Below are 24975 nucleotides of genomic sequence, written 5' to 3'. Positions count from 1 at the left end.
CGATGCAGTGCCTTAGACCACTGCGCCACTCGGGAGGCCTATAAGCCACATTTTAATCAAAAGTTGGTTTGCAACCACACTTGGCTTATCAGATACAAAACACATTCGAAGAGCATTACAAAAACATTGTTTATTTTTTATAATGACAATGTTTTCACCTTTCCATACTTAATCGATTGGCACTCAAGATTTATTCAGTTCTAACCAAATGGACAATCAAGTATGTATTTATATTCTATTCTATTTCTTTCTATATTATTATTTTCTGTTATGATTTGATCTGATCTCTGCTGTTCCATCCGTTCCATTATGTTCTGTTCCCAGTGGTGTAAAGTAACTAAGTAAACTACTTTGAAGTACTACTTTGTATTTTTAGGGGGTATCTGTACTTTACTATTGATTTTGTTGAGAACTTTTACTTTTACTTCACTCCATTCCGAAAGAATAATGTACTTGTAACTCCATACCTTTTCCCAAGACACCCAAAAGTACTTTTCAAATGCTTAGCAGGACAGCAAAGGGGTCCAATTCACACACTTATCAAGAGAACATCCCTGGTTATCCCTGATGCCTCTGATCTGGTGGGCTAAATGAACACAAATGCTTCATTGTAAATGATGTCTGATTTTTGGAGTGTGCCCCTAGCTAGCCACAAATGAAATAAGCAAGACAATGCCCTCAGGTTTGCTTAATATAATGAATTATAATTTTTTATACTTTTACTTTTGATGCTTAAGTATATTTTACCAATTACATTTACTTTTGATACTTGAGTGTATTTAAAACTTAATACTTGGTTTTAAACTTTTACTCAAGTAGTATTTTACTGGGTGACTTTCACTTTTCTATTAAGGAGCCTTTACTTTTACTCAAGTATGACATTTGGGTACTTTTTCTACCACTGTCTGTTCTGTTCCATGCTATTCCCATTCCATACGATTCCATGCCATTATAATGTGTGAAGGGAAATATCATTCCACCAAATCCCTGGCTGGTAAAAAAAAATGGCAGTTGATCATACCATACTTCCTAACTGAACAGTTTTTTTTATCATACCTTACTTTCTAACTGAACAGTTTTTTTTTTAATCATACCTTACTTTCTAACTGAACAGTTTTTTTTTATCATACCTTACTTCATAACTACAGTTTTTTTTATCATACCTTACTCCCTAACTGAACTGTTTTTTTTATTATCATACTTTACTTCCTAACTGAACTGTTTTTTATTAGGATACATAATAATGTATCAATAACGCATCCCTACTCTGACAGTTACAACCCACGCCTTTTCACCGTGCTATTTTTTACTTTAAACCGTTTTTCAAATCACACCCCCAGGGAGGGCTTACAATTATAAAACAGAACCTCATTGGATGGAAGCAGAGATACACGCGCTCTCACTCTGACACCGCCTATCTTTCAATCTCACCAACCAACGCAGCAGCACCACACGGAGCAGCTGTGTTTTTGTCCCAAGAGTTCAAAGAGAGAGTGAAAGAAGCCACAATGAAGACCCAAATTCGTTTCGCGTTCTCCATACCACTCTTTGTAGTTTGTTTTCTGGTTGGTGCCCTTTCCACAGTGAATGGTAAGTTGTTTTTGTTTTGTTTACAGTTAACCTAGTTTAAGCCGTTTATAATGCGCTGAGCACACCGTGTGTCGGTCCAAGGTGGATATTGAGCAGTGGTGTAATGCGAGTATATATACATTGGAAAGCGGTGTCATTTTCTCTACGCAATTTATATATATATCTTTACAGTGTTTGGGTATAAGCTGGACATTTCAAGGCTGGCATAAATGGCACTACCAATTCAGTTTCCAAAAGTAACACCCCATTCCTGTTTTGGGCATTTGGAGAGGTCCTTGAGTGAAGCATGGGAATACATTGCTGCATGGAATTTTTAATATATATATATATATATATGTATATATATATATGTGTGTGTATGTACATTTTTGTTGTTTAGTATTTAACTTAACAATATGCAATGGACAGTTTTGAACACAGTTGTTGTTATCTAGTGCTTGGTTAAGTGTGATTGATGTGGCTAATCTAATTTTATTCACTCCCTCTGTAGCAACAGTGCTTAAAAAAGCATTTCCATATCAACCAACTAGGCTAATTGTCATTCTATAGGTATAAAGATAACATAAGCATTTCTTCGGATTAGGCATAAGTAGGTATAAAAACCTCTGCTTGAAATAACTAACACCTACCTAAGGGCATTGTGTTCAAAGTGCTCTTCACAGTAGTCCCCATTATGTTTGCCTATGTCCCATCTTTATGCTGTTGGCACTCTGCTTTCTTTGCATCCAGGACATGTGTGGATGAATAGAAACGATTTTGCATCCAGGACATGTGTGGATGAATAGAAAGGACTTTGCATCCAGGACATGCGTGGATGAATAGAAAGGACTTTGCATCCAGGACATGCGTGGATGAATAGAAAGGACGCATGGGGGAAACCATTTCCATGGTGGCATTTGTTTCTTCCTCAAACTACACAATGTCCCCAATCCAGATATGAATAAATCACTGAGCTATCTTTACCAGAACCCAAGTTATGAGCTTTCAAAGTGTGCTTCAGTCAAAAAGTAAGAAGTGAGAACCACATTCAAAGATTCTATTCCGTTTCATTCTAACTGCATTGAGAGGCATGAGAGAAACACCAACACTCACTGCAATTGCTGGTGTTGTTTGTATTAAATAACCATTACTAGAACTAATTATTACACTGAACAATAATATACAAATATATTTAAATTGGATAATTTTACATTTCAGTGTGATTATGAACAGTCAACAACAAATCCTTAAAAATAAACACTAATAGACAACCCTGGATGGCAGGAAAGATCGCATAAATAAGGACCAAAATAATTGATATTTCAATAATTGAACTTCAGCTTGCAGGAAAAGGTACTGGAACGCGTTGCCGACATCTCCATGGCCAGGTGGAACAATCTCATCTGCTGAGAGATAAGATGAAATTTGTCATACAGGAATAGTAAAAACAATACAAATACTCACAGCAATACAAGACAATCGTACAAAATATAAATATGTAGTGAGGCAAGTAAAATAGTAGAGTTCTAGTGTGCAAAAGACCCCAATGGCAGTGGGCAGAAAGGATTTAATTCATGTTGATATTAATTCATTTGACCGTGTCTATCTCTCTGACAAACACAAAGTGATCTCTAACGCAAACTCCTTAGATCATCATTCATAAAAGTTTACTGACAACTCCATCATTTTAGCTAATTGATTGTGATCATTAGATGTCCTGTCTTTCTCTCTGTGTTTGTGTGTCTGAGGGAGAGACTGTCAATGACACACACACTTTAGCTGAGTGCTCCATGGTGAAAACCACCTCGGTTCCAAAACTGGCCACCAGATCCATGAGCCTACCCACTCTTCACCAACTTACCCCGAAGGGAAGAAAACAACATGTTTCACGTGCTTTATCAGTCTTATTTATTTTGGTCCACAAGAAAGTAAATTGTCATGAAGACCCACGTTTTACACACACACACACTAGATCACCTTTACTCCACACACAGAATTGTATACAAAGCTCTCCCTTCCACTCCAGTTGGGAAATGTAAATCTGACCATAACTCTATCCTGCTTATAAGCAAAAACTCAAAACAGGAAGTACCAGTGGCGCACGCACTCAATACAGAAGTGGTCTGATGAAGCAGATGGTAAGCTACCAGACTATTTTCGCTAGCACAGACTGGAATATGTTCCGGGATTCATCCGATGGCATTAAGAAGTTTACCACATCAGTGACCGTAGGTACATATCCCAACCAGAATCCGTGAATTACAGGCAACATCCGTACTGAACTAAAATCTAGAGCTGCTGCTTTCAAGGAGTGGGATACTAATCCGGCCGTTTACAAGAAATACCACTACGACCTCCGACGAGCCATTAAACAGGCAAAGCATCAATACAGGACTAAGATCAAATCCTAATATGCCAGCGCTGACGCTCATCAGATGTGGCAGGGCTTGCAAACCGGCACAGATTACAAAGGGAAAGCCAGCCGCGAGCTGCCCAGTGACGCGATCCTACCAGACTAGCTAAATGCCTTCTGTGCTTGCTTCAACGCAAGCAACACTGAACCATGCATGAGGGCACCAGCTGTTCCGGATGACTGTGTGACCACACTCGCCTTAGCCGACCTTTTTAAACAGGTTAACAGTCACAAGGCCGTAGGGACAGACGGATTACCAGGACACGTAAGCAGAGCATGCGCTGAACAGCTGGCATTTTCAACCTCTCCCTATTACCGTTTTAGTACACAAGGGGCTGCTAAAAAAGCCCATTGGCGTCTATCACCAGAATGCTAACAAAATTAGCACAAGTACTAGCAAATTTCCATAGAGGCTGCGACCTATATAGGCCAATGACCGCAAACAACAAACTAATCGCAGAGATAGGCAATCCAGCTCATAAAGTTATGAGTGTAGGTAGTAGCTACTTGGTGAGTTTGGAAATTAACAAGCGAATGAACTAAAGATACTGTGCGAATGAGCACATTGTTTATGAATGTTTGTCTGGAGGAAGAACAGCACTGGCTCTGGAGCAACATGTGTACACGCTGTGTCTGTGTTAGGGCAATGGGCCTTCCTGCTCTGCTCGAAGGGCAGGCAGGTAGCCTAGCGGTTAAGCTAATGACTTTGTGTACTTAACTAGCTTGCTTACCTTGCTTGCTCCTAGTTGAAGATGATCTCTTCATGATGAGGTGACTGGATTGGATTCCTCATTTTGTTGACAATCGTTGGGACCACTCGTAAAATAATCATTGATTTGCTGGTAATTCAGAGCGTACTGGCACCATTACTCATAGTAATGACAACTACTTAGTAATGACAACTAATAGCCACATCGCTATTTATCTGAGTCGGCTGTTAATGATTATTGATGACTGAGACAGCGGGAAGACTGCGTGCTCTAGGCTACTATAGGATGACAGGAGCCCAATCTCAATTCTCACCCCTTCTCGCCTGTGCACTCGTTCACACCCCCTCAAAGATTTAAAAGCAATGGATTGGTGTATTGGTAGACATTTCATCGACACCTATCTGATGATTTTACGTCTTTGAGGGGAGTGAAGACAAGTGGCAGGGCGTAGCAAGAAATAGGATGCGGCTCAAAAAGGATGGAAGATGACTAAAGCTGCCTCTCACTTCCAACAAGTTTACGATAGGATATCGATTGATTACTACCTAAAGTCAAAATAAATCTGAACTGCGTAAATGAATGGAATACTGTTATTTTGGCCAGCTAATAACCACCAATCAAGGCAAGCAAATTGCAGTGGTGATAGAAGTGTGAATATCATTAGGAATGGACAAAACTTAGCTCCATTCCTTTTGACAAAATGAAAATTGGACCACTTGGGATCATATCTACATCGTTGATTGTAAATGACTGTATTACTAGCTAGCTAGATAATTATTTTGTGTCTAAACCAGATTTCATTGATCCGTAGCATGTTATCTTGAGTGGGCCTTGTCGGCTGCGACACTCACAAGGGGGTGTTTGAGCTAGCATTTTTCACGTTGGGCATACTAGCTCACATGTCAAAACCTTGGAAATGCCTTTTAGCAATCATAAAATATTTGTACATAACATTCGCCATTCAATGTTTGCCTGCATATTCCCTGCATTTTTGTAGTATAAAACATTTGACAAGCAATTTAAATGTCAACGACAACAACAAAAAGCATATTGGATATGGGCAATTCCATGGTAACAGAATGATTCTGAGACTCCGATACCAGAATTTGGACTTCGATACCAGGTTTATTGTCATGATACTCGATACCATCACAATACCAAAACGATACCATAGCAAAAAATTAAGCCAAGTCACAAAATTGAACTTTTGTACATTTTTTTTCAGAGAAAGCCATGTATATCACAACTCAGGATATGACCCAGATGCAGACATGGGAGTCGGATAGTACAGTTCTCCGATTATTTATTAGAAACACGGGGCAAGCAACGGGCAGGTCAAGGGCAGGCATAGGTTTGTGATCAGGTCAGAGGCAGGCAGGTACAGGACAGCAGGCAGGCAGGCTCAGGGTCAGGGCAGGCAGAATGGTCAGAACCGGGAAAAATTAGGAAACAGAACTAGAGAAACAGGAAGGCGGGAAAGAACGCTGGTAAGACCTGACAAGACGAACTGGCAACAGACAAACCGAGAACACCGGTATGAATACACAGTGGATAATGGGAAGATGGGTGAGACCTGGAGGTGGGTGGAGACGAGCACAAAGACAAGTGAAACAGGTCAGGGTGTGTCGGTGTATGCATGAATTTATCAATGATGAATTGATGTTAGGCTTCAGCTGTAAGCTAGCAAGGAAAGGTAGCCTACAAAGCTGGAAGCTACCGGTATCTTCAGTCTTGCACTGTAGAGTGTTCTAGCCTGTAATACAAGTTGTTTTGCAAACCAGTATTTAATAGTTGCAACATTTCTACATGCCGTGTTGTATTATTCAAGTGTGCTCAGTGCAACATGAGTGGGGAGCTAACATGATGCAGCCCAGAATCCCAGTGAGTGCAGTGGTTACTCAGGAAAGGCTAGAGCTAGCATGAGTAGGTGGAGCAGGCACGTTGCTCTCATGCTATAAGGGGACACATCAACTGCGCCGATAATAGACAGACTTGATCCTCTCTCAATCAGTAGACGATGTGTCAAACACATTTGACAGAAGTAACCTACGAAAGTTTTAAAAAATTATAGTACCGCTTTTCATGTTCTAGTGCAAAAGTGTTGTCATACCATCCAACACTAAATCATATAACTCTATGCAAAATGACTACTTTTAACCATTTCCACAGAGAATTGTACAAAAACACATTTACTTGAAGAGCAGTGAGGATGCAAAGTTTTGTAACAATGACGGTTTGTGAAAAATCTGCATCTCAACATCATTCTGTTACAGAATTGCCCATATGCTTTTCTCAGATCTCATTTACACTCGGTTTTAATACTGCACTTATAGACAGTGTAATTGAGCTATATTCATTTTAAGAGAAAGTCCTTGCTCTAAAATGTAGTCTAAACTCATTTATTTTCTTCCTAGGGGCATAAGGCTAGCAGCGGTAAATACACATATCTCAAAGCCAAAGCACTGATATTGGGCCCATTTCAAGACTATGGTGTTAATGAGTTTTTTAAATTGATATTATATATTGACTGTTAATTAGACTTTTCACATTGCACAAGTTTATGAACATGTCATTTAGTAAACCTGTAAACAATACATTCATTACATTAAGTGCATCTGGGTTGAAAAATACATGTATTATATTCTAAATCTCGTTTTACTCTAAAATGAGTTCCAATACATGTCATGAACATGGCTACCATTAGGGGGCGGCAGGTAGCCCAGTGGTTAGCGCGTTGGGCCTGTAACCAAAAGGTTGCTGGGTCGAATCCCTGAGCTGACAAGGTAAAAATCTGTCGTTCTGCTCCTGAACAAGGCAGTTAACCCACTTCCCCTGTAGGCCGTCACTGTAAATAGGAATTTTTTCAAAACAAATGTTAAATTAATAAATACTTGTTCTGTATTTTTAACAGATCAGGGTTGAAAAAACAGACTGCTGCTACCTGATTGGTTGAATGCGGTGCACAACTCTCATTAGCATAGTGGTGGATCTTTTTTGATTTATTATTAACACAGTATGCTTATTTTCCCTTTTTTTTTTCACCAACGAACCATTCAATCCAGTTAAGGAGGAAACCGCCAACTCTGCAGCCTTGAATGGAGGATGTTTTATGTTAAATAAAGGTTAAATAAATACATTTAAAATAAATATATGAACTGGTCCACGGGGGACACGAGTGTATTGTCGCCTGGACACATTAAAGTTGGACTTAAGATCAAATTTTATTTGTCACATTCGCGTGTTTTAGCCGATGTTGGTGTAGCGAAATGCTTGTTTCTAGCTCCAACAGTGCAGTAATATCTAGCAAGTAATATCTAACAATACACACAATCTAATGGAATTAAGAATATATGTGTACGAGCAATGTCAGATGACAAACGACGTAAAATAAATAATACTGCCATCTTGCGGTCGGTTGGGCTATAGGACAAAAATATTGAGTCACTTCTCTGGATGTGGCTGGCGAAGGCCATGCATGCCACAAACAGGATTTAGCAAAGAAGTCTGGGAAATTCCTGCTCCAGCCATGCATTGTCCCTATACTTTCCACACTTAACCCTCTCCATGTTACTATACCACCAGCAGCCCTGCTGCACCAGTGAGAGAGACAAGGAGGCAAGGAAGAGCTACTGTTTTGGTCTGCATGCAGCCCTAGCAGTGTCATAAAAAAAATGTTTACAAAGCTAGGGAAGAGCTGAAGGTTCTGGGAACTAAGGCAGGTTTTCTGGGGTTTTGTTAGGGGTAGGTTTGATTGGGAAGGCGCAGAGAAAGATTCAATGCTGTAACTAATGTAGATTTACACTATCAGAACTGTACATGGCTGGCCTGGTTATTCTGTACATCCACAATAGTTGCTAGAAAGGATAATGTGAAAATAAAATATCAGAGCCAGCACAGTATGGTTTGGGTCGGTTGTATGGTTTCATTGGAACGTTGCAAGAATAGTCCAGTTTCTGGGGGTTAGAAGAATATTGCATCAACCTCATGCCAAACATATACAGAAACTGCCATGTTCTCAGAATATAAAATATTCTAGACATGTTTCATGGGAACTGTTTAAAGCAGGAAGTTCTGGCATAGTCCCCTGGAGGTATTTGTCTAGTTCCCAGCTTCTTCCGGTGATGTCCCTAAATACATTTTCAAGTTCTGCTTGACATTAAGGGAATGTTCTCCTAACACTAACGCTTCAACATGCTAAATAGGTTCTCAGGAGGTTTTTGCTAACATGCATAGAATTTCCCCCTAACTAACGGAAAACTGGACACTCAAACATCAGGGTATCATTACAAAAACATTCTCTGTCCCTAGAATTGTTAGCTGGGTCAAGCTTTGTGCTGGGTCAAGTCACTGGTCAGTGTTGTGGTAAGGGAAGTGCAAAGCCATGATTTGTGTCATGCTGAGGCTTACTTTTTCTCACAACAAGTCCACATGGGGCAGCTGAGAGAACCAGGGCTAAATATAGTTAGATTCAGGGCCAAATGCTTGACGTGTGTGTGTGTGTGTGTGTGTGCACGTGTGTGTCCTATGAACCATTCAAAAAGCTGCAGTCTGCCATAGCCTTTGCCATCTGCAGTGCCAGTAGGGTCCTGCCTTTGGGGACCCATCTCATTTTTGTTCTGATGACTTTGTTTAATGTCAACTCTTTCCGAGGGCCTCGTATTCATTTTTAATAGCGACCGGCTAATCAATCTTTCTTTGCAAAATGGAACATTCCAATTTGGGCCTCGGTGTCGTTCGTCCCACTTTCCAATCTGTTGTGTTAAATATTTTAAATGCCATCCTATGATCTGATACATGCAGCCAAACTCAATTCAAACTTCGCAGCATCCTTTTGTGGCCAGCAAAGCGACTCACTTGATTAGAACAGTTTCGGAACAGTGATTTATACACAATCTGAAGTGTAACAAGTAGAAATGGTAGACATTCAGACTTGGCGATAAGGCTATGCCAATAACATGAAGTTCATAGAAGCTACAGTACTCTAGGCTACGTGAGTTAGCCTATGTCTGAGAATGGCTTTTTATGTATATTTATATAAGTTGTTAATTTTTGGATTGCGGATAGCTCTTCAGTTTCTTGGCATTTTCTCGCATGGAATAGCCTACATTTCTCAGAGCAAGAATAGACTGACGAGTTTCAGAAGAAAGGTCTTTGTTTCTGTCCATTTTGAGTCTGTAAATCGAACCCACAAATGCTGATGCTCCAGATACTCAACTAGTCTAAAGAAAGCCAGTTTTGATTGCTTCTTTAAATCAGCACAACAGTTTTGAGCTGTGCTAACATAATTGTAAAAGGGTTTTCTAATGATTAATTAGCCTTTTAAAATTATAAACTTGGATTAGCTAACACAGCATGCCATTGGAACACAGGAGTGATGGTTGCTGATAATGGGTTGCTGATAATGGGCCTATATAGATATTTCATACAAAATCATCTGTTTTCAGCTACAATAGTCATTTACAACACTAACAATGTCTACACTGTATGTCTGATCAATGTTATTTGATTTTAATGGCCAATTTTTTTTTTTGCTTTTCTTTCAAAAACAAGGACATTTCTAAGTGACCCAAAACTTTTGAACGGTAGTGTGTGTACACAAGATATACAACACGACTAGTGTGCTCTTAAAACAGTGCACTTTTGGTTTTGTAATCTCATTTTCAAACAAAACAGCCTTTTTCCATATGGTCAATATACCACGGCTAAAGACTGTTCTTATTTGCGACAGAGTGCCTGTACACAGCCCTTAGCCGTGGTATATTGGCCATATACCACAAACCCCTGAGGTGCCTTATTGCTATTATAAACTGGTTACCAATATAATTAAAAATAAATATTTTGTCATACCTGTGGTATACGGTCTGATATACCACGGCTGTCAGCCAAACAGCATTCAGGGCTCGAACCAGCCAGTTTATCATTTTGTTTATACCCCTGATTTAGCTTCATGTCATGCTTGATGATAACTTGAGTGTTCTCGACTGCCTTTTTATAGGACACATGATTTTGCCCTTGGTTGCATAGCATGATGTGCTTACTAATCTACTAACTGCACATTTTGTCATTGAACGTACACGCGCAGTAAGAATAAACTTTGTCTGCAGTGGATGTTCTTGCGCATCAATTCGATTAGAAGACTGCCCACTTACGTCTAGGCGCATTCTTTTTGTAGCGAATTAAGCCTGGTAATTCTATTGCAACAGCATGACAACAACCTCCTCCTGCCCTCCCCTCCCGGCCTTCTAAGTGTCCTCAAATGGACCACTCCTGGGAGTTTGTAGGGAACCTGGCTCGCGTAAACAGTCCCAGGTCTTTTTGAAATGATGCCAATGTCTCCAGTCAGTCTGTTGTTTTTTGTTTTCCACCTGCCTTTCTAATGCGATCACCCCTGTTGGTGTCTGTTGGCCCAAGCAGGCTGACATGCAAACCTCACGGGCCACGTTGTGTGCACGAGCATTGAAAAATAAATGTACATATACATGATATTCAATCATTTCACCTACACCACTTGCGCATGTGAATGAGCGTCTGAGTAGCCAAGTGCTAAAATATAACTTAGTTCCTATTTGAAATGTGCCACGCGCTGCAAGTCCCCTTCTTATTGGATACCAGGAAGCTACAAACCCACGTGGATGTTTTAAAGACAAAACAAGAAGAGATTCATTTAAAGATTAAAAGGGAAACCTAGTTAGTTATCTGTGGATTAAGCGTCAGAGTATATACACACACAATTTCGTGCAGGTCAAAATTCTTCAAAGAACCAGCTAAAAAGAGGGTCTTATGCATGACCGGTGAAATATTATATTTTAACCTGCATGTCATGATTTCGTCTTGCGTGGATGGTGAAAATCTAAATGCTTGCGATGGCAGATGCACACGCGTGACTGGTGTAGTTAGCATGTGAGCTTGATCCTCTCAGTAGCAGATTAATCTGGAGTGACTCTTGAACACAGACCTCAGACAGTCTATACAGCATTATATACAGGGCATTTGGAAAGTATTTAGACCCGTTGAAATTCTCCACATTGTAATGTTAAAGTCATATTCTAAAACGGATTACGTTTAAAATGTTTCTCATCAATCTACACACAATACCCCATAATGACAAAGCAAAAACAGTTGTTTAAAAAAAAAAAACATTTTTGCAAATGTATAAAAAAATAAATAAAAATACCTTGATTACATAAGTATTCAGACACTTTGCTATGAGACTTGAAATCGAGCTCAGGTGCATCCTGTTTCCATTAATCATCCTTAAGATGGTTCTACAACTTGATTGGAGTCCACCTGTGGTAAATTCAATTGATTGGACATGATTTGGAAAGACACATGTCTATATAAGGTCCCACAGTTGACAGTGCATGTCAGAGCACAAACCAAGCCATGAGGTTGAAGTAATTGTCCATTGAGCTCCGAGCCAGGATTGTGTCAAGGCACAGCTCTGGGGAATGGTACCAAAAAATTTATGCAGCATTGAAGGTCCCCAAGAACACAGTGGCATCCATCATTTTTAAATGGAAGAAGTTTGGTACCACCGACTCTTTCTAGAGCTGGCTGCCCAGCCAAACTGAGCAATCGGGGGAGAAGGACCTTGATCAGGGAGGTGATCAAGAACCCGATGGTCATTCTGACAGAGCTCCTCTGTAAAGATGGGAGAACCTTCCAGAAGGACAACCATCTCTGCTGCACTCCACCAATCAGGCCTTTATGGTAGAGTGGCCAGACGGAAGCCACTCCTCAGTAAAAGCCACATGACAGCCAGCTTGGAGTTAGCCAAAAGTCACCTAAAGGACACTAACACTGACCATGAGAAACAAGATTCTCTGGTCTGATGAAACTTTCCTGAATGCCAAGTGTCACATCTGGAGGAAAACTGGCACCACCCCTATGGTGAAGCATGGAAGGGGGCAGCATCATGCTGTGGGACAAGTCTGTGAATGTCTTTGAGTGGCCCAGCTAGACCCCTGACTTGAACCCGATCAAACTTCTCTGGAGAGACCTGAAAATAGCTGTGCAGCGACGTTTCCCATCCAACCTGACAGAGCTTGAGAAGATCTGCGGAGAAGAATGGGATAAACTCCCCAAGTAGAGGTGGACAAGCTTGTAGCGGAGAAGCTGGGAGTCGGGAGCAAGTGCAAGTGGTGAGTTTAATAATAAAGGGAACAATACAAGTAGCGTACGGACAGTATTGACTAAGGGAGTGCCAGTAAGTGGGAGTAAATGTGAGAGTACCCCTGACGCCACAGGACGCCGCAGGCCATAGGGACAGCCCCAAGGACGAGGAGCGGGCCGGTCCAGGCAGTGAAGATGGAAATCACGGATAATGTTGGAATCCAGAATGTCCTCCCCCGGAACCCAACATGGCTCCTCTGGGCCGTTTCCCTCCCAGTCCACCAGGTACTGGAGCCAACCCCCACGATGTTCGGGAGTCCAGTAGGGCTATCACATAGGCGGAACCTCCCTCGACGTCCAAGGGGGGTGGAGGGGTGTTGTGGGGGACAGCATCAGCCAGGGGACCAGAAACCACCGGCCTGAGAAGGGAGACATGAAAAGGTGCGATAAGGTAGTCACTAGGAACCCGTAACCTATACGTCACCTTGTTGACCCTCCGGAGAACCTTGAATGGCCACACAAACAAGGGGCTCAGCTTCTTGCAGGGCAGGCCAAGTGGGAGATTCCTGGCAGAGAGCCAGACACAATTCCCAGGATGGAATAGGGGAGTCTCACTGTTGTGGCGGTCTGCCTGCTCCTTCTGACGGACGGTGCACCGGAACCATTCGTCCACCGCAGGGGCTTCGGTCTGGCTCGGAATCCACTGAGCCAGGGCTGGCTGATAACCCAGGGCACACTGGAGGAGTGACATAATGAATTCTGGGCATATTCCGCCCAGGGAAGGAATCGGGTCCTCTCCCCATGCCGGTTCTGGCAAGTGACTCCTCAGGAACCCACGCCAGCTCCTGGTTCATCCTCTCCACCTGCCGGTTGGACTGAGGCCGGTACCCGTCAGTGAGACTGACCGTGACCCCCAGTTTCTCCATGCAAGCCCTCCATACCCATGACGTGAATTGAGGCCCACGGTCGGAGACAATGTCCTCCAGAAGGCCATAGTGCCAGACGACCTGCTGGAACAGTGCCTCAGCGATCTGGAAAGCTGCAGGGAGACCAGAGAGCGGAATATACCGGCGTGATTTTGAAAATCTGTCCACAACCACCAGAATGATGGTGAAACCGTCAGAGGAGGGGAGATGAGTAACAAAGTCAATGGGCAGACAAGACCAGGGACGCTGAGGCACGTGTATGCCCAGGTCAAAAGCCTTATCCCTGTGAGAATGTAGATGCGCTCAGGAGGACAGGTAGTGGGTGTGGATTCCCTCTCCAGAGCCTGGTGAATGTCCAAATAAACAGTGCCTTGCGAAAGTTTTCACCCATTTTTCATATTTTGTTGCCTTACAACCTGAAATTAAAATGTATGTTTTGGGGAGTTGTATCATTTGATTTACACAACATGCCAACCACTTTGAAGATACAAAATATTGTTTTATTGTGAAACAAACAAGAAATATGACAAAACTGAAAACTTGAGCGTGCATAGCTATTCATCCCCCTAAAGTCAATGCTTTGTAGAGCCACCCTTTGCAGAAATTACAGCTGCAAGTCTCTTGGGGTATGTCTCTATAAGCTTGGCACATCTAGCCACTGGGATTTTTGCCCATTCTTTAAGGGAAAACTGCTCCAGCTCCTTCACGTTTGATGGGTTCTGCTGGTGTACAGCAATATTTAAGTCATACCACAGATGGCTTTTTTTCTGGCCACTCTTCAATAAAGCCCAGCTCTGTGGAGTGCACGGCTTAAAGTGGTCCTATGGACAGATACTCCAATCTCCGCTGTGGAGCTTTGCAGCTCCTTCAGGGTTATCTTTGGTCTCTTTGTTGCCTCACTGATTAATGCCCTCCTTGCCTGGTCTGTGAGTTTTGGTGGGTGGCCCTCTCATGGCAGGTTTGTTGTGGTGCCATATTCTTTACATTTTTTAATAATGGATTTAATGGTGCTCCGTGGGATGTTCAAAGTTTCTGATATTTTTTGTAACCCAACCCTGATCTGTACTTCTCTACAACTTTGTCCCTGACCTGTTTGGAGAGCTCCTTGGTCTTCATGGTGCCACTTGCTTGGTGGTGCCCTTTGCTTAGTGGTGTTGCAGACACTGGGGCCTTTGTGAACGTGTGTGTGTATATGTGTGTATATATATATATATATATATATATATATATACTGCTCAAAAAAATAAAGTGAACACTAAAATAACACATCCTAGATCTGAATGAATGAAATATTCTTATTAAATACTTTTTTCTTTACATAGTTGAATGTGCTGACAACAAAATCACACAATGTATCAATGGAAATCAAATATATCATCCCATGGAGTGACACTCAAAATTAAAGTGGAAAACCTCACTACAGGCTGATCCAACCTTGATGTAATGTCCTTAAAACAAGTCAAAATGAGGCTCAGTAGTGTGTGTGGCCTCCACGTGCCTGTATGACCTCCCTACAACGCCTGGGCATGCTCCTGATGAGGTGGCGGATGGTCTCCTGAGGGATCTCCTCCCAGACCTGGACTAAAGCATCCGCCAACTCCTGGACAGTCTGTGGTGCAACGTTGGTGGATGGAGCGAGACATGATGTCCCAGATGTGCTTAATTGGATTCAGGTCTGGGGAACGGGCGGGCCAGTCCATAGCATCAATACCTTCCGCTTGCAGGAACTGCTGACACACTCCAGCCACATGAGGTCTAGCATTGTCTTGCATTAGGAGGAACCCAGGGCCAACCGCACCAGCATATGGTCTCACAAGGGGTCTGAGGATCTCATCTCTGTACCTAATGGCTACCTCTGGCGAGCACATGGAGGGCTGTGCGGCCCCCCAAAGAAATGCCACACCATGACTGACCCACCACCAAACCGGTCATGCTGGAGGATGTTGCAGGCAGCAGAACGTTCTCCACGGCGTCTCCAGACTGTCACGTCTGTCACATGTGCTCAGTGTGAACCAGCGGTCCTGCTGCTGGGTTGTTGCCCTCCTACGGCCTCCTCCACGTCTCCTGATGTCTTTGCCTGTCTCCTGGTTGCGCCTCCATCCTCCACACTACGCTGACAGACACAGCAAACCTTCTTGCCACCTGAGCCACTTGAGCCAACCTTCTACAACCCACCTGAGCCACTTGTGTGGGTTGTAGACTCCGTCTCATGCTACCACTAGAGTGAAAGCACCGCCAGCATTCAAAAGTGACCAAAACATCAGCCAGGAAGCATAGGAACTGAGAAGTGGTCTGGTCACCACTTGCAGAACCACTACTTTATTGGGGGTGTCTTGCTAAATGCCTATAATTTCCACCTGTTGTCTATTCCATTTGCACAACAGCATGTGAAATGTATTGTCAATCAGTGTTGCTTCCTAAGTGGACAGTTTGATTTCACAGAAGTGTGATTGACTTGGAGTTACATTGTGTTGTTTAAGTGTTCCCTTTATTTTTTTGAGCAGTGTGTGTGTGTGTGTGTGTGTGTGTGTGTGTATGTATGTGTGTGTGTATGTATGTATGTATGTATGTATGTACAGCTGCAATCTAAATGTCACATGATGTCAGTAATATATATATATATATATATATATATATATATTACTGACATCATGTGACATTTAGATTGCACACAGGTGGACTTTATTTAACTAATTATGTGACTTCTGAAGGTAATTGGTTGCACCAGATCTTATTTAGGGGCTTCATAGCAAAGGGTGAATACATATGTACACACCACTTTTATTTTTAAAATTTCACTTCACCAATTTGGACAATTTTGTGTATGTCCATTACATGAAATCCAAATAAAAATAAATTAAATTACAGGTTGTAATGCAACAAAATAGGAAAAACACCAAGGTGGTGAATAGTTTTGCAAGACACAGTACGTCCCAGACCACAGGGGATACAACTTGAGATTGAAGGCAGGTCATCTGGCATTCGGGTGCCCAGTCCATGATTTTCATCCTCGACCATGAGATGGTGGGGTTATGGCATTGGATGCAGAAGATGATCTTGCGAACTGGAGCATGAATTAAGAAGAAAGGAATGTTTACCTGATTAGTGGTGTGGTGATGTGTGTAATGGTTCCAGATCCTAGTGGTCGATTTATCCAGGGCTTGAACCAGAAACTGAGAGGAGAGCGGGTATGAGGTGATGTTGAGGGAGGATTCAAGGGTCTGGTCAATAAAGTTCCCTGCAGCACCGAAATCCACTAGCGCTATAAAAACAGTACGAGGGACAGCCAGCTGGTGTTAGCGACACTAAAGGGTCTGACAGAAAATGATGCAGATGAGATACACCTGCCCCAGGAGGTGGAAGATCACATGACCGTTCCTCTGCTCTCGTGGACCCAAGGTAGGACATATCGGACACTGCTGGACCACTCCTTAGGAAAGGAGCCCCAGCCTTTTCCGTCTATGTCGTTCAGCCGCGGGGAGTCTTGTGACCCCTACCTACATGGGTTCAGGCTCTGATACAGAGTGGTCACTGAGGGAGGGAGAGAAGCAATGAGGCTACCGACACTCCCAATGTAGGTTATCCAGATGGCCATCGCGATAAATGCATCCAAGGAGAGGTTGTCATTTCGACATGCCAGTTCCGTCTTTACTTCCTCTCGCAGTCCTCTTCTGAATAGCGTATGGAACGCCGGCTCATTCCATCCGTTAGAACCTGCTTCAGTCCACTGGATGCTGCTACAGTCCATGAACCCCTCTTACTAAACCAGCTCCTCTTCTACTCTCTCCCAGACGGCCGTAGCCCACTCCAATGCCCGCCCTGTCAGCAGAGAAATAACCGTGGCAACCTTGGACCTTTCTGTGGTGGGGCTCCCATCTGGTGCGCAAAAGAGAGGGAGCACTGGAGTAGGAAGCCACAGCATTTAGATGGGGTTCCATCATATTTATCCGGGAGGGACAGACGGGCATCGCTGACCTGAGTGGACTGCTGAATGGACTGGTGTTCTGGGTCGACTGATGGCAGAGTATTCTCCGCTAGTTGAAGGCAATCCCTCTTGGGTGTGTTTTAAACATTGAAGACTGCGAAGAACATCTTCTATAGCCGTCCCCAGTTGCACCAGCTGGTCATGGTATTGACGAAGTAGGTATCCCTGTTCATCGACCGTCTGGGAGAATTCCTGATTTCCTACTGCTTCCATTTTGTTGAGGCAGCATTCTGTAACGGAGACACTGGGAGTCGGTAAGCAAGTGCAGGTGGTGAGTTTAATAATAAACGGAACATGACCAATACAAGAGAAGCATACGGACAGGAAACACATTGTCAATACTGCCTGGGGAAGGAACCTAAGGGAGTGCCAAATAAAGGGGAGGTAATGAGTGAGGTAATGGAGTCCAGGTGTGCCTCATGATGGAGCGTAGGTGCGCGTAATGATTGATGCCAGGTGCGCGTAATGATCGTTGCCAGGACCGGTGGTTAGTAAACCGGTGATGTCGAACGCCGGAAGAGTGGGAGTACCGAGTAAAGGGTCTGAATACTTTTATGTAAATATTATATATCTTATTTTATACATTTGCAAACATTTCTAAAAAACTGTTTTTGGTTTGTCATAATGAGGTATTGTGTGTAGATTGATGAAGAAAAAACATGTAATCCATTTTAGAATAAGGCTGTAATGTAACAAAATGTGGAAAAAGTCAAGGGGTCTGAATACTTTCTCAACGCACTGTATGCTGAAACCTTTAGCAAGGAGTTGCAGTCCATTTTGGAATGGGTGGCCAGTAATTAACTGGTCCTGAACATCTCAAAATCTAAGAGCATTGTATATGGTACAAATGATTCCCTAAGTTCTAGATTTCAGCTGAATCTGGTAATGAATGGTGTGGCTGTTGAACAAGTTGAGGAGACTAAATTACTTGGTGTTACCTGAGATCGTAAACTGTCATGGTTAAAACATGGAGAGAGGTCTGTCCATAATAAAGAGATGCCTTGCTTTTTTGACACCACACTCCGAAGTCCTGCAGGCTCTAGTTTTGTCTTAACCACATGACTGGATAATAATCAAGATCGGTGCTGCAAAGTAAAAGACCTAGTTAAGCTGCAGCTGGCCCAGAACAGAATGTCTTGCTCTTCATTGTAATCAGAGGGATAATATAAATACTATGCAATTACCAGTCTTTCTTGGCAAAAAGTTGGAGACTGACTGCATCACTTCTTATTTTCATAAAAAAACATTTGTGTTGAAAATCCCAAATTGTTTGCATAGTTACTTAATGCCACAGATTTGCCACCAGGGATCTTTTCACAGTCCCCAAATCCATATCAAATTCAAGAAAGCGTATAGTATTATTCAGAGCCATTATTGCACGGAACTCCCTTCCATCTCATATTGCTCAAATGAACATCAAACCTGGTTTAAAAATAGCATGGGTGGCATTTTTAAATTTGTTGTTCTGTCCTTGAGCTGTTCTTGTCTATTAATGTTCTGTATTATGTCATTTTGTGTGGACCCTAGGAAGGAGTAGCAGCTGCTTTTGCAACAGCTAATTGGGATCCTAATAAAATACCTAGCCTTGCTAACTCACACTCCTCATTATAGAGTTAACGTGAGTCGGGAGTGTTTCTGCCTGCCTTATATCCCGAGCTGCTGATCCCTCAGTGAACTCAAATCCACTCTCTTTGTCTCAACCTATGTACTTCCTGATTAGAGTCATGTGGCTGAGGCTCAGGGTATTTTTATTTGGCTTCGTACCAAGTGGCACCCTATTCTCTATATAGTGCACTACTTTTGACCAGGGTCCATAGTGCTCTAGTTGAAATGAGTGCACTATGTTGGGAATAGGGTGCCATTTGGGACGCTGCAGCCTTTGTCTGGTATTTGGACCAGCGGGGACTTGGTACATGGGGAAAGGTCTGGGCTGTTACTCACCAAAGTTCATTATAACACAATGTCCTGTGCTCCAACCCTGGCAGCCACACTGAGCTGAATGACTCTCTGGTTGGTTCATAATAGTGTCACATTTGGTGGCAGCCGTGGGATCCTGTTGGTGTTATGTGAACAGAGAGAGGTCAACAATTTCAAAGCTGTTATAAAAATGTGAACAAAATATCTTAAAGGCATACTGTGTTTTTCTTCACTCAGATGACATAAATATGGTATCCATGAGTATGTCTGACTCTGGGTAGATTTCACAGTATCCCTTTAAACCACCCCACTGCAGACACTTTTATCAGGGCATGTTTATTCAACTGCTATTAACTTTTCCTCATTGGCCAATACATGTACTAAATATATATATATATTTTTTACGCTCACAGAGATGAAATATAATCAATGAGTATGATAAAAGGGCCTTTAGCTTTGGTCTCCTCAGAGACTTCCTTCCTTCCCGAACTCAACACTTCAGCTGTTGAGAGAGGGAGAGAGAGGCTGATCAAACAGTTCAGCTGATCAAACATGTTAATAATCCCACTGCTGCCAAGGATTCAGCAATGCCCTTCTAAACTCCACCCTATGCTCTGTCTCCATCTTCATTCAATACTGACGATAAGGGTTGGGGTCAATGCCATTTTAATTTAAGTCAATTCAGGAAGTATACTGAAATTCCAATTCCGTGACCTACCGCCAATGAGTCAGAAAAATGAAACTGTCATTTCTCAATAAATGAAAGTAGCTATAATGAAAAGCCACAGGTTATCATGGAAATGTGTTGACCCCAAGTCCTATAGAAACTAATAAACCACTTCCCTATTATCATTTTATGTTGGTCAGGTAACTTTAGCTGAACAACGGAATGCATTTGAAATTGGTTAGGCTGTTTCACAATACAGAATCAATTGTGTTTGTGAAGAGTTGCTTACTTAGAGGAGAAAATAGAATGTTGATGGGAAAGAGCCAGCCAAAATGTTTTTTTATTTTTCTTGAAAAGTTCCCGTGCTTATTAATTAATTCTATTGTCGCATCCGTGCGTCAATCTAAGAAATATCATTTAAAAAATCCCCATCACAACCCGTCAGTTTAAGTTACAGAGATGTTTTTTCGCATGGACTGCGTCTCAATCCACCACATCCGCCAATGTCGACCATGAAGGCCTGATTTCACGTAGTCTCCTCTGAACAGTTGATGTTCAGATGTGTCTGTTGCTTGAACTCTTTGAAGCATTTATTTGGGCTGCAATTTCTGAGGCTGGTATCTCTAATGAACTTATCCTCTGCAGTAGTGGTAAGTCAGGGTCTTCCTTTCCTGTGGTGGTCCTCGTGAGAGCCAGTTTCATCATAGAGCTGGATGGTTTTTGCAATGGCCCTTGAAGAAACTTTAAAAGTTCTTGAAATTTTCCGTATTGACTGACCTTCTTCAGAATTGGTGGGTCCCCTGCGGGACGGTTAAGCTAACATAGGCTAATGCGGTTAGAATGGGGTTGTATGTAACTAGAACATTTCCCAGGAGAGATTAAATTCTTGTTAATCTAACTGCACTGTCCAATTTACAGTAGCTATTGTTTGAGAGTGCACAGTTTTGAACATGAACATTTATTAATGAACAAATTGGGCATATTGGGCAGTCTTGATACAAAATTTTGAACAGAAATGCAATGGTTCATTGGATCAGAATAAAACATTGCACATACACTGCTGCCATCTAGTGGCCAAAATCAAAATTCCACTTTGGCTGGAATAATACATTATGGCCTTTCTCTTGCATTTCAAAGATGATGGTGCAAAAAAATATATAAAAAATGTCTTTGTATTATCTTCTACCAGATCTAATATATTTTATTATCCTACATTCCTTTAACATTTCCACAAACTTCAAAGTGTTTCCTTTCTAGTGGTACCAAGAAAATGCATATCCTTGCTTCAGGGCCTGAGCTACAGGCAGTTAGATTTGGGTATGTCATTTTAGGCGAAAATTGAAAAAAGGGGCCAATCCTTAAAGACTGTTTACTCTTTTGCTTATTTGAGCTGTTCTAGCCATAAAATGGACTTGGGTTTTTACCAATTAGGGCTATCAATTAGGGCTATACCACCCCCACCTTGTCACAGCACAACCGATTGGCTCAAACGCATTAAGAAGGAAAGAAATTCCACAAATTAACTTTTAAGAAGGTACACCTGTTAACTGAAATGCATTCCAGGTAACTACATCATGAAGCTGGTTGAGAGAATGCCAATAGTTTGCAAAGCTGTCATCAAGGCAAAGGATGGCTACTTTGAAGAATCTCAAATATAAAATATATTTTGATTTGTTTATTAACCCTTTTTTGGTTACTACATGAGGTAAAGGGAATTTCTAGGGAGTCATTGTGGTTAGACCACCATTTCTAAGCCTTAACCATTTGACAATAATTGTGTCTCTAATTAAATTTCCTCACAATCCCTAAAAGTAGCACATGATCCACAGATCAGCTTGTAAGACCAGGGTCGTTCTCAGTAGGCACCAAATAAAATAAAACTCTGTGAAACGGCAAGGTACTATCAGCACAACTTTTTGTTTTCCGTTCGCAAAATAGTTACGCTATCGTGTACCAACACGATCCAGTTAGGTCGTTGTTCAGAAGGTCATTCTAGGCCTACATTTTGCTTAGCTATCAAGGTTTTTCTGAAGGAGCTTTGTTAGGAAAAAAAAAAATCTTCCTTCCTGAAGATAAACAGACAGAAACATTTAGATAAGGTTGTGTGGGTGCTGCCAGCCAAGGCTTTGCCATGTTGCAACTCTCCAGAGACTGAGACTCAAAACACCATCAAGGCCATGACACCACTGTAACATGGATATCCCTGGGAAATGCATGTTGATGACTTGGCTTTAGGCTACATATCAAAAAAGGATGTTGGTGCAAATGTATCACGCATTCACATCTGTCCAGTATCTATTTCTATTAGCAGGTTCTTGCCAAATAGAGAGACAGTACATTGTGAAGAAGAAGATGGATGGCATTTGTAATTCCCCTCCTAAAAATGAAGATCCGACTGAGGAAGATCTTGGACGATGGCCCTCTTTTTGAATACTTTGAAATGCATCGTTTCCTCACATCTGAATTTGTTAGATTGTGAAAAAGCAATTAGGTGGCAGATTTTCTTTTATCTTATCGAAATCAAACACTTATGATCTGTGATTACCTCTAGAGAATGAGGAAGGATGTGTGGACTTTAAAGTATTTGAACAGGGCCAATGCCTCTTCACTTAAAGGGGAGCTACTGTACTGAAACCACATTTTAGTCTGTTCCCAAAACAGGATATGAAGACGTGAGCTCCACGGGCACGTCTTTGAGCCGTGTTCACCCTGGATAAACTTTGCACAGAGGTTCTGGTGTGTTTTTGATGCCAGAGAAATATAGAAGGGGAAGACTGAGACACAGGAAGTTTGGAGTCTCTCATGAACGTGCCATTTTCACCATGGCCTTGTGGGAGGCCAGGCTCTCTAGGACCGCTGAGAAGGACTATAACCTCAGCAAAATGATAGCCTCCAGGAGTTTACAGTAGCTTTCCAAACACTCTACTACTCCTACGACTTTCCAACCTATGTTTGAGGTGGGCGGCTGGGAACTAAATATGAGGCAGCATTTTGGATAAGTCTGTTTAGGGCACTCACTGTATTATTTTGAACATGAGCTTATTTTCACTTTATGTTGAACCCATAATTAGCTAATTGGATGGCCTATATACGGTCTGTCTATATGTTTTACCTCAACTTCCTTGAACATTATCCAAATGGTCAGTGTCCATTTGGGAAAGTGCCAAGTCTACAGTGTCTTAAGCAACACTTCATAGCAATCTAGTGTTCCCCACTTACTGTCAAAGTTCCTTCTGATTTATCACTCTCTATATTGGAGACTGCAATTGTTTTCCCAGTTGTCTAATCTACAATCAGCATTTTTTTTTAAACACACATTTCCCCTCATTGCTTTCTTTTTACCCTAGCGACACTCTGTATTTCCTCAATAAGAAATATGGTGGAAACTCTCTGTCGCCCATTTCTACTCCAATCCAATGGTTTTACACTTGTGGGAGAGCAGTGTACAAGTACACACTTTCAGGAGAAAGTAAAGATTATTGGGACGCAGGGTCTGATTCCCTACCCTAAAGCTTGACATGCTGTGGGCTAACTGACAACAGTGGAATCAGACACTACTGACTGGAAACATCCAGTGTCTATGTGTCTAGTATTGTCGTGTCAGCAGGCTAGGCCAGCGCAGCCAAGCCACTCATGACAGTCAGTGCTGTATCATCCCTTGGCCTAATACGGGTGGCAGGTAGGTTATCCATTAAGAGTGTTGGACCACTAACCGAAAGGTCGCTGGTTCAAATCCCCAAGCCGATTTTTAGATGTAAATTCTGATGTGCCCTTGAGTAAGGCCCTTAACCTTAAGCTCCTGTGAGTCGTTCTGGATAAGTGCGAGTATATGGTGTGGGAGTATACAGTGTGATGTCAGTGTGTTATCTCAATCACTCTGTGTCACCACAGACAGGAAATGCCAAACTATCAGACCCCCTCTCTCTCTCTCGCTCCCCCCCTCCCCCCCCGGGAAAGCCAACTGGCCAATTGCCTTTTCTCCCTTGAGAAAGAGGTCTCTTGACTTCAATAATGCTCACGGTTCCTCTCTCCCCCCAGGTGACTACTGTGAGGTTAACGTCTGCGGTAACGGAGGGATCTGTGTGACCGGGGCCGGAGCCCCCTTCATCTGTATCTGCCCCGACGGATACACCGGGGACACCTGCAACGACACGGAGGCTGGTACGGAGAAAAGAACAGTATTCATATCTGCATTATATAGCAATTATAGGTCTTTGACTTGAGTATCAAGGATAGGTATTCATTTGTAAAGTTATATGTAAGCCAGTTATACCAACTCATATTTCCCAAGCAAAAAGTAAATTCACCTTCAAGAAAACATTTTTAAAAAATACATCTAATGAGATCAAACATGACTGGACAAATACTGATCCCTGAATATAATGATTAAATGCTACCTTTCAGGTATTTCAACTGTCTCTAATGTCATTTTTTTCGTTATGTGTCGGATCCCAGGAAGACTTGCTGTCGTTATGACGTCAGTTAATGGGAATCCTAATAAAAGCCCAAGCTGTTATGAATGCTTATAGGAAGTCTTCATTGGGTGTTTTCAGCAGCTTCATAAAGGTGTTATACACCGACAGATGTTACATAGACAGTGTTAGAGGAAGATTCTGAGAGGCTGCCTCTACTACACTTATTACCAATCCTAATCCGATCGTTCCCCCTCCCTTGCT

At 42.2% G+C, this 24975-nt stretch overlaps 1 protein-coding gene across 2 annotated transcripts in view; it reads left to right on the top strand.

The window, feature by feature from the left end:
• The first annotated feature begins 1357 nt into the window (after window positions 1-1357).
• LOC110491985 (lactadherin) overlaps window positions 1358-24975 on the top strand; it is a 45275-nt gene continuing 21657 nt past the window's right edge. The window contains exons 1-2 of one of the 2 annotated variants that reach the window (XM_021565907.3): window positions 1358-1590; window positions 24338-24460. In XM_021565907.3, coding sequence (XP_021421582.3) covers window positions 1509-1590; window positions 24338-24460 — 205 coding nt within the window. In that variant the 5' untranslated portion in view covers window positions 1358-1508. The remainder of the gene's footprint in view (window positions 1591-24337; window positions 24461-24975) is intronic. The other variant, XM_021565899.3, reaches the window with a different exon arrangement.

This window comes from Oncorhynchus mykiss, chromosome 2, assembly GCF_057628025.1.
Source record: "Oncorhynchus mykiss isolate SJ-2025 chromosome 2, ASM5762802v1, whole genome shotgun sequence".
Taxonomy (NCBI): domain Eukaryota; kingdom Metazoa; phylum Chordata; class Actinopteri; order Salmoniformes; family Salmonidae; genus Oncorhynchus; species Oncorhynchus mykiss.
The sequence above is the reverse complement of the archived record's forward strand: the minus strand, read 5'-3'. Positions and strand labels throughout refer to the sequence as shown.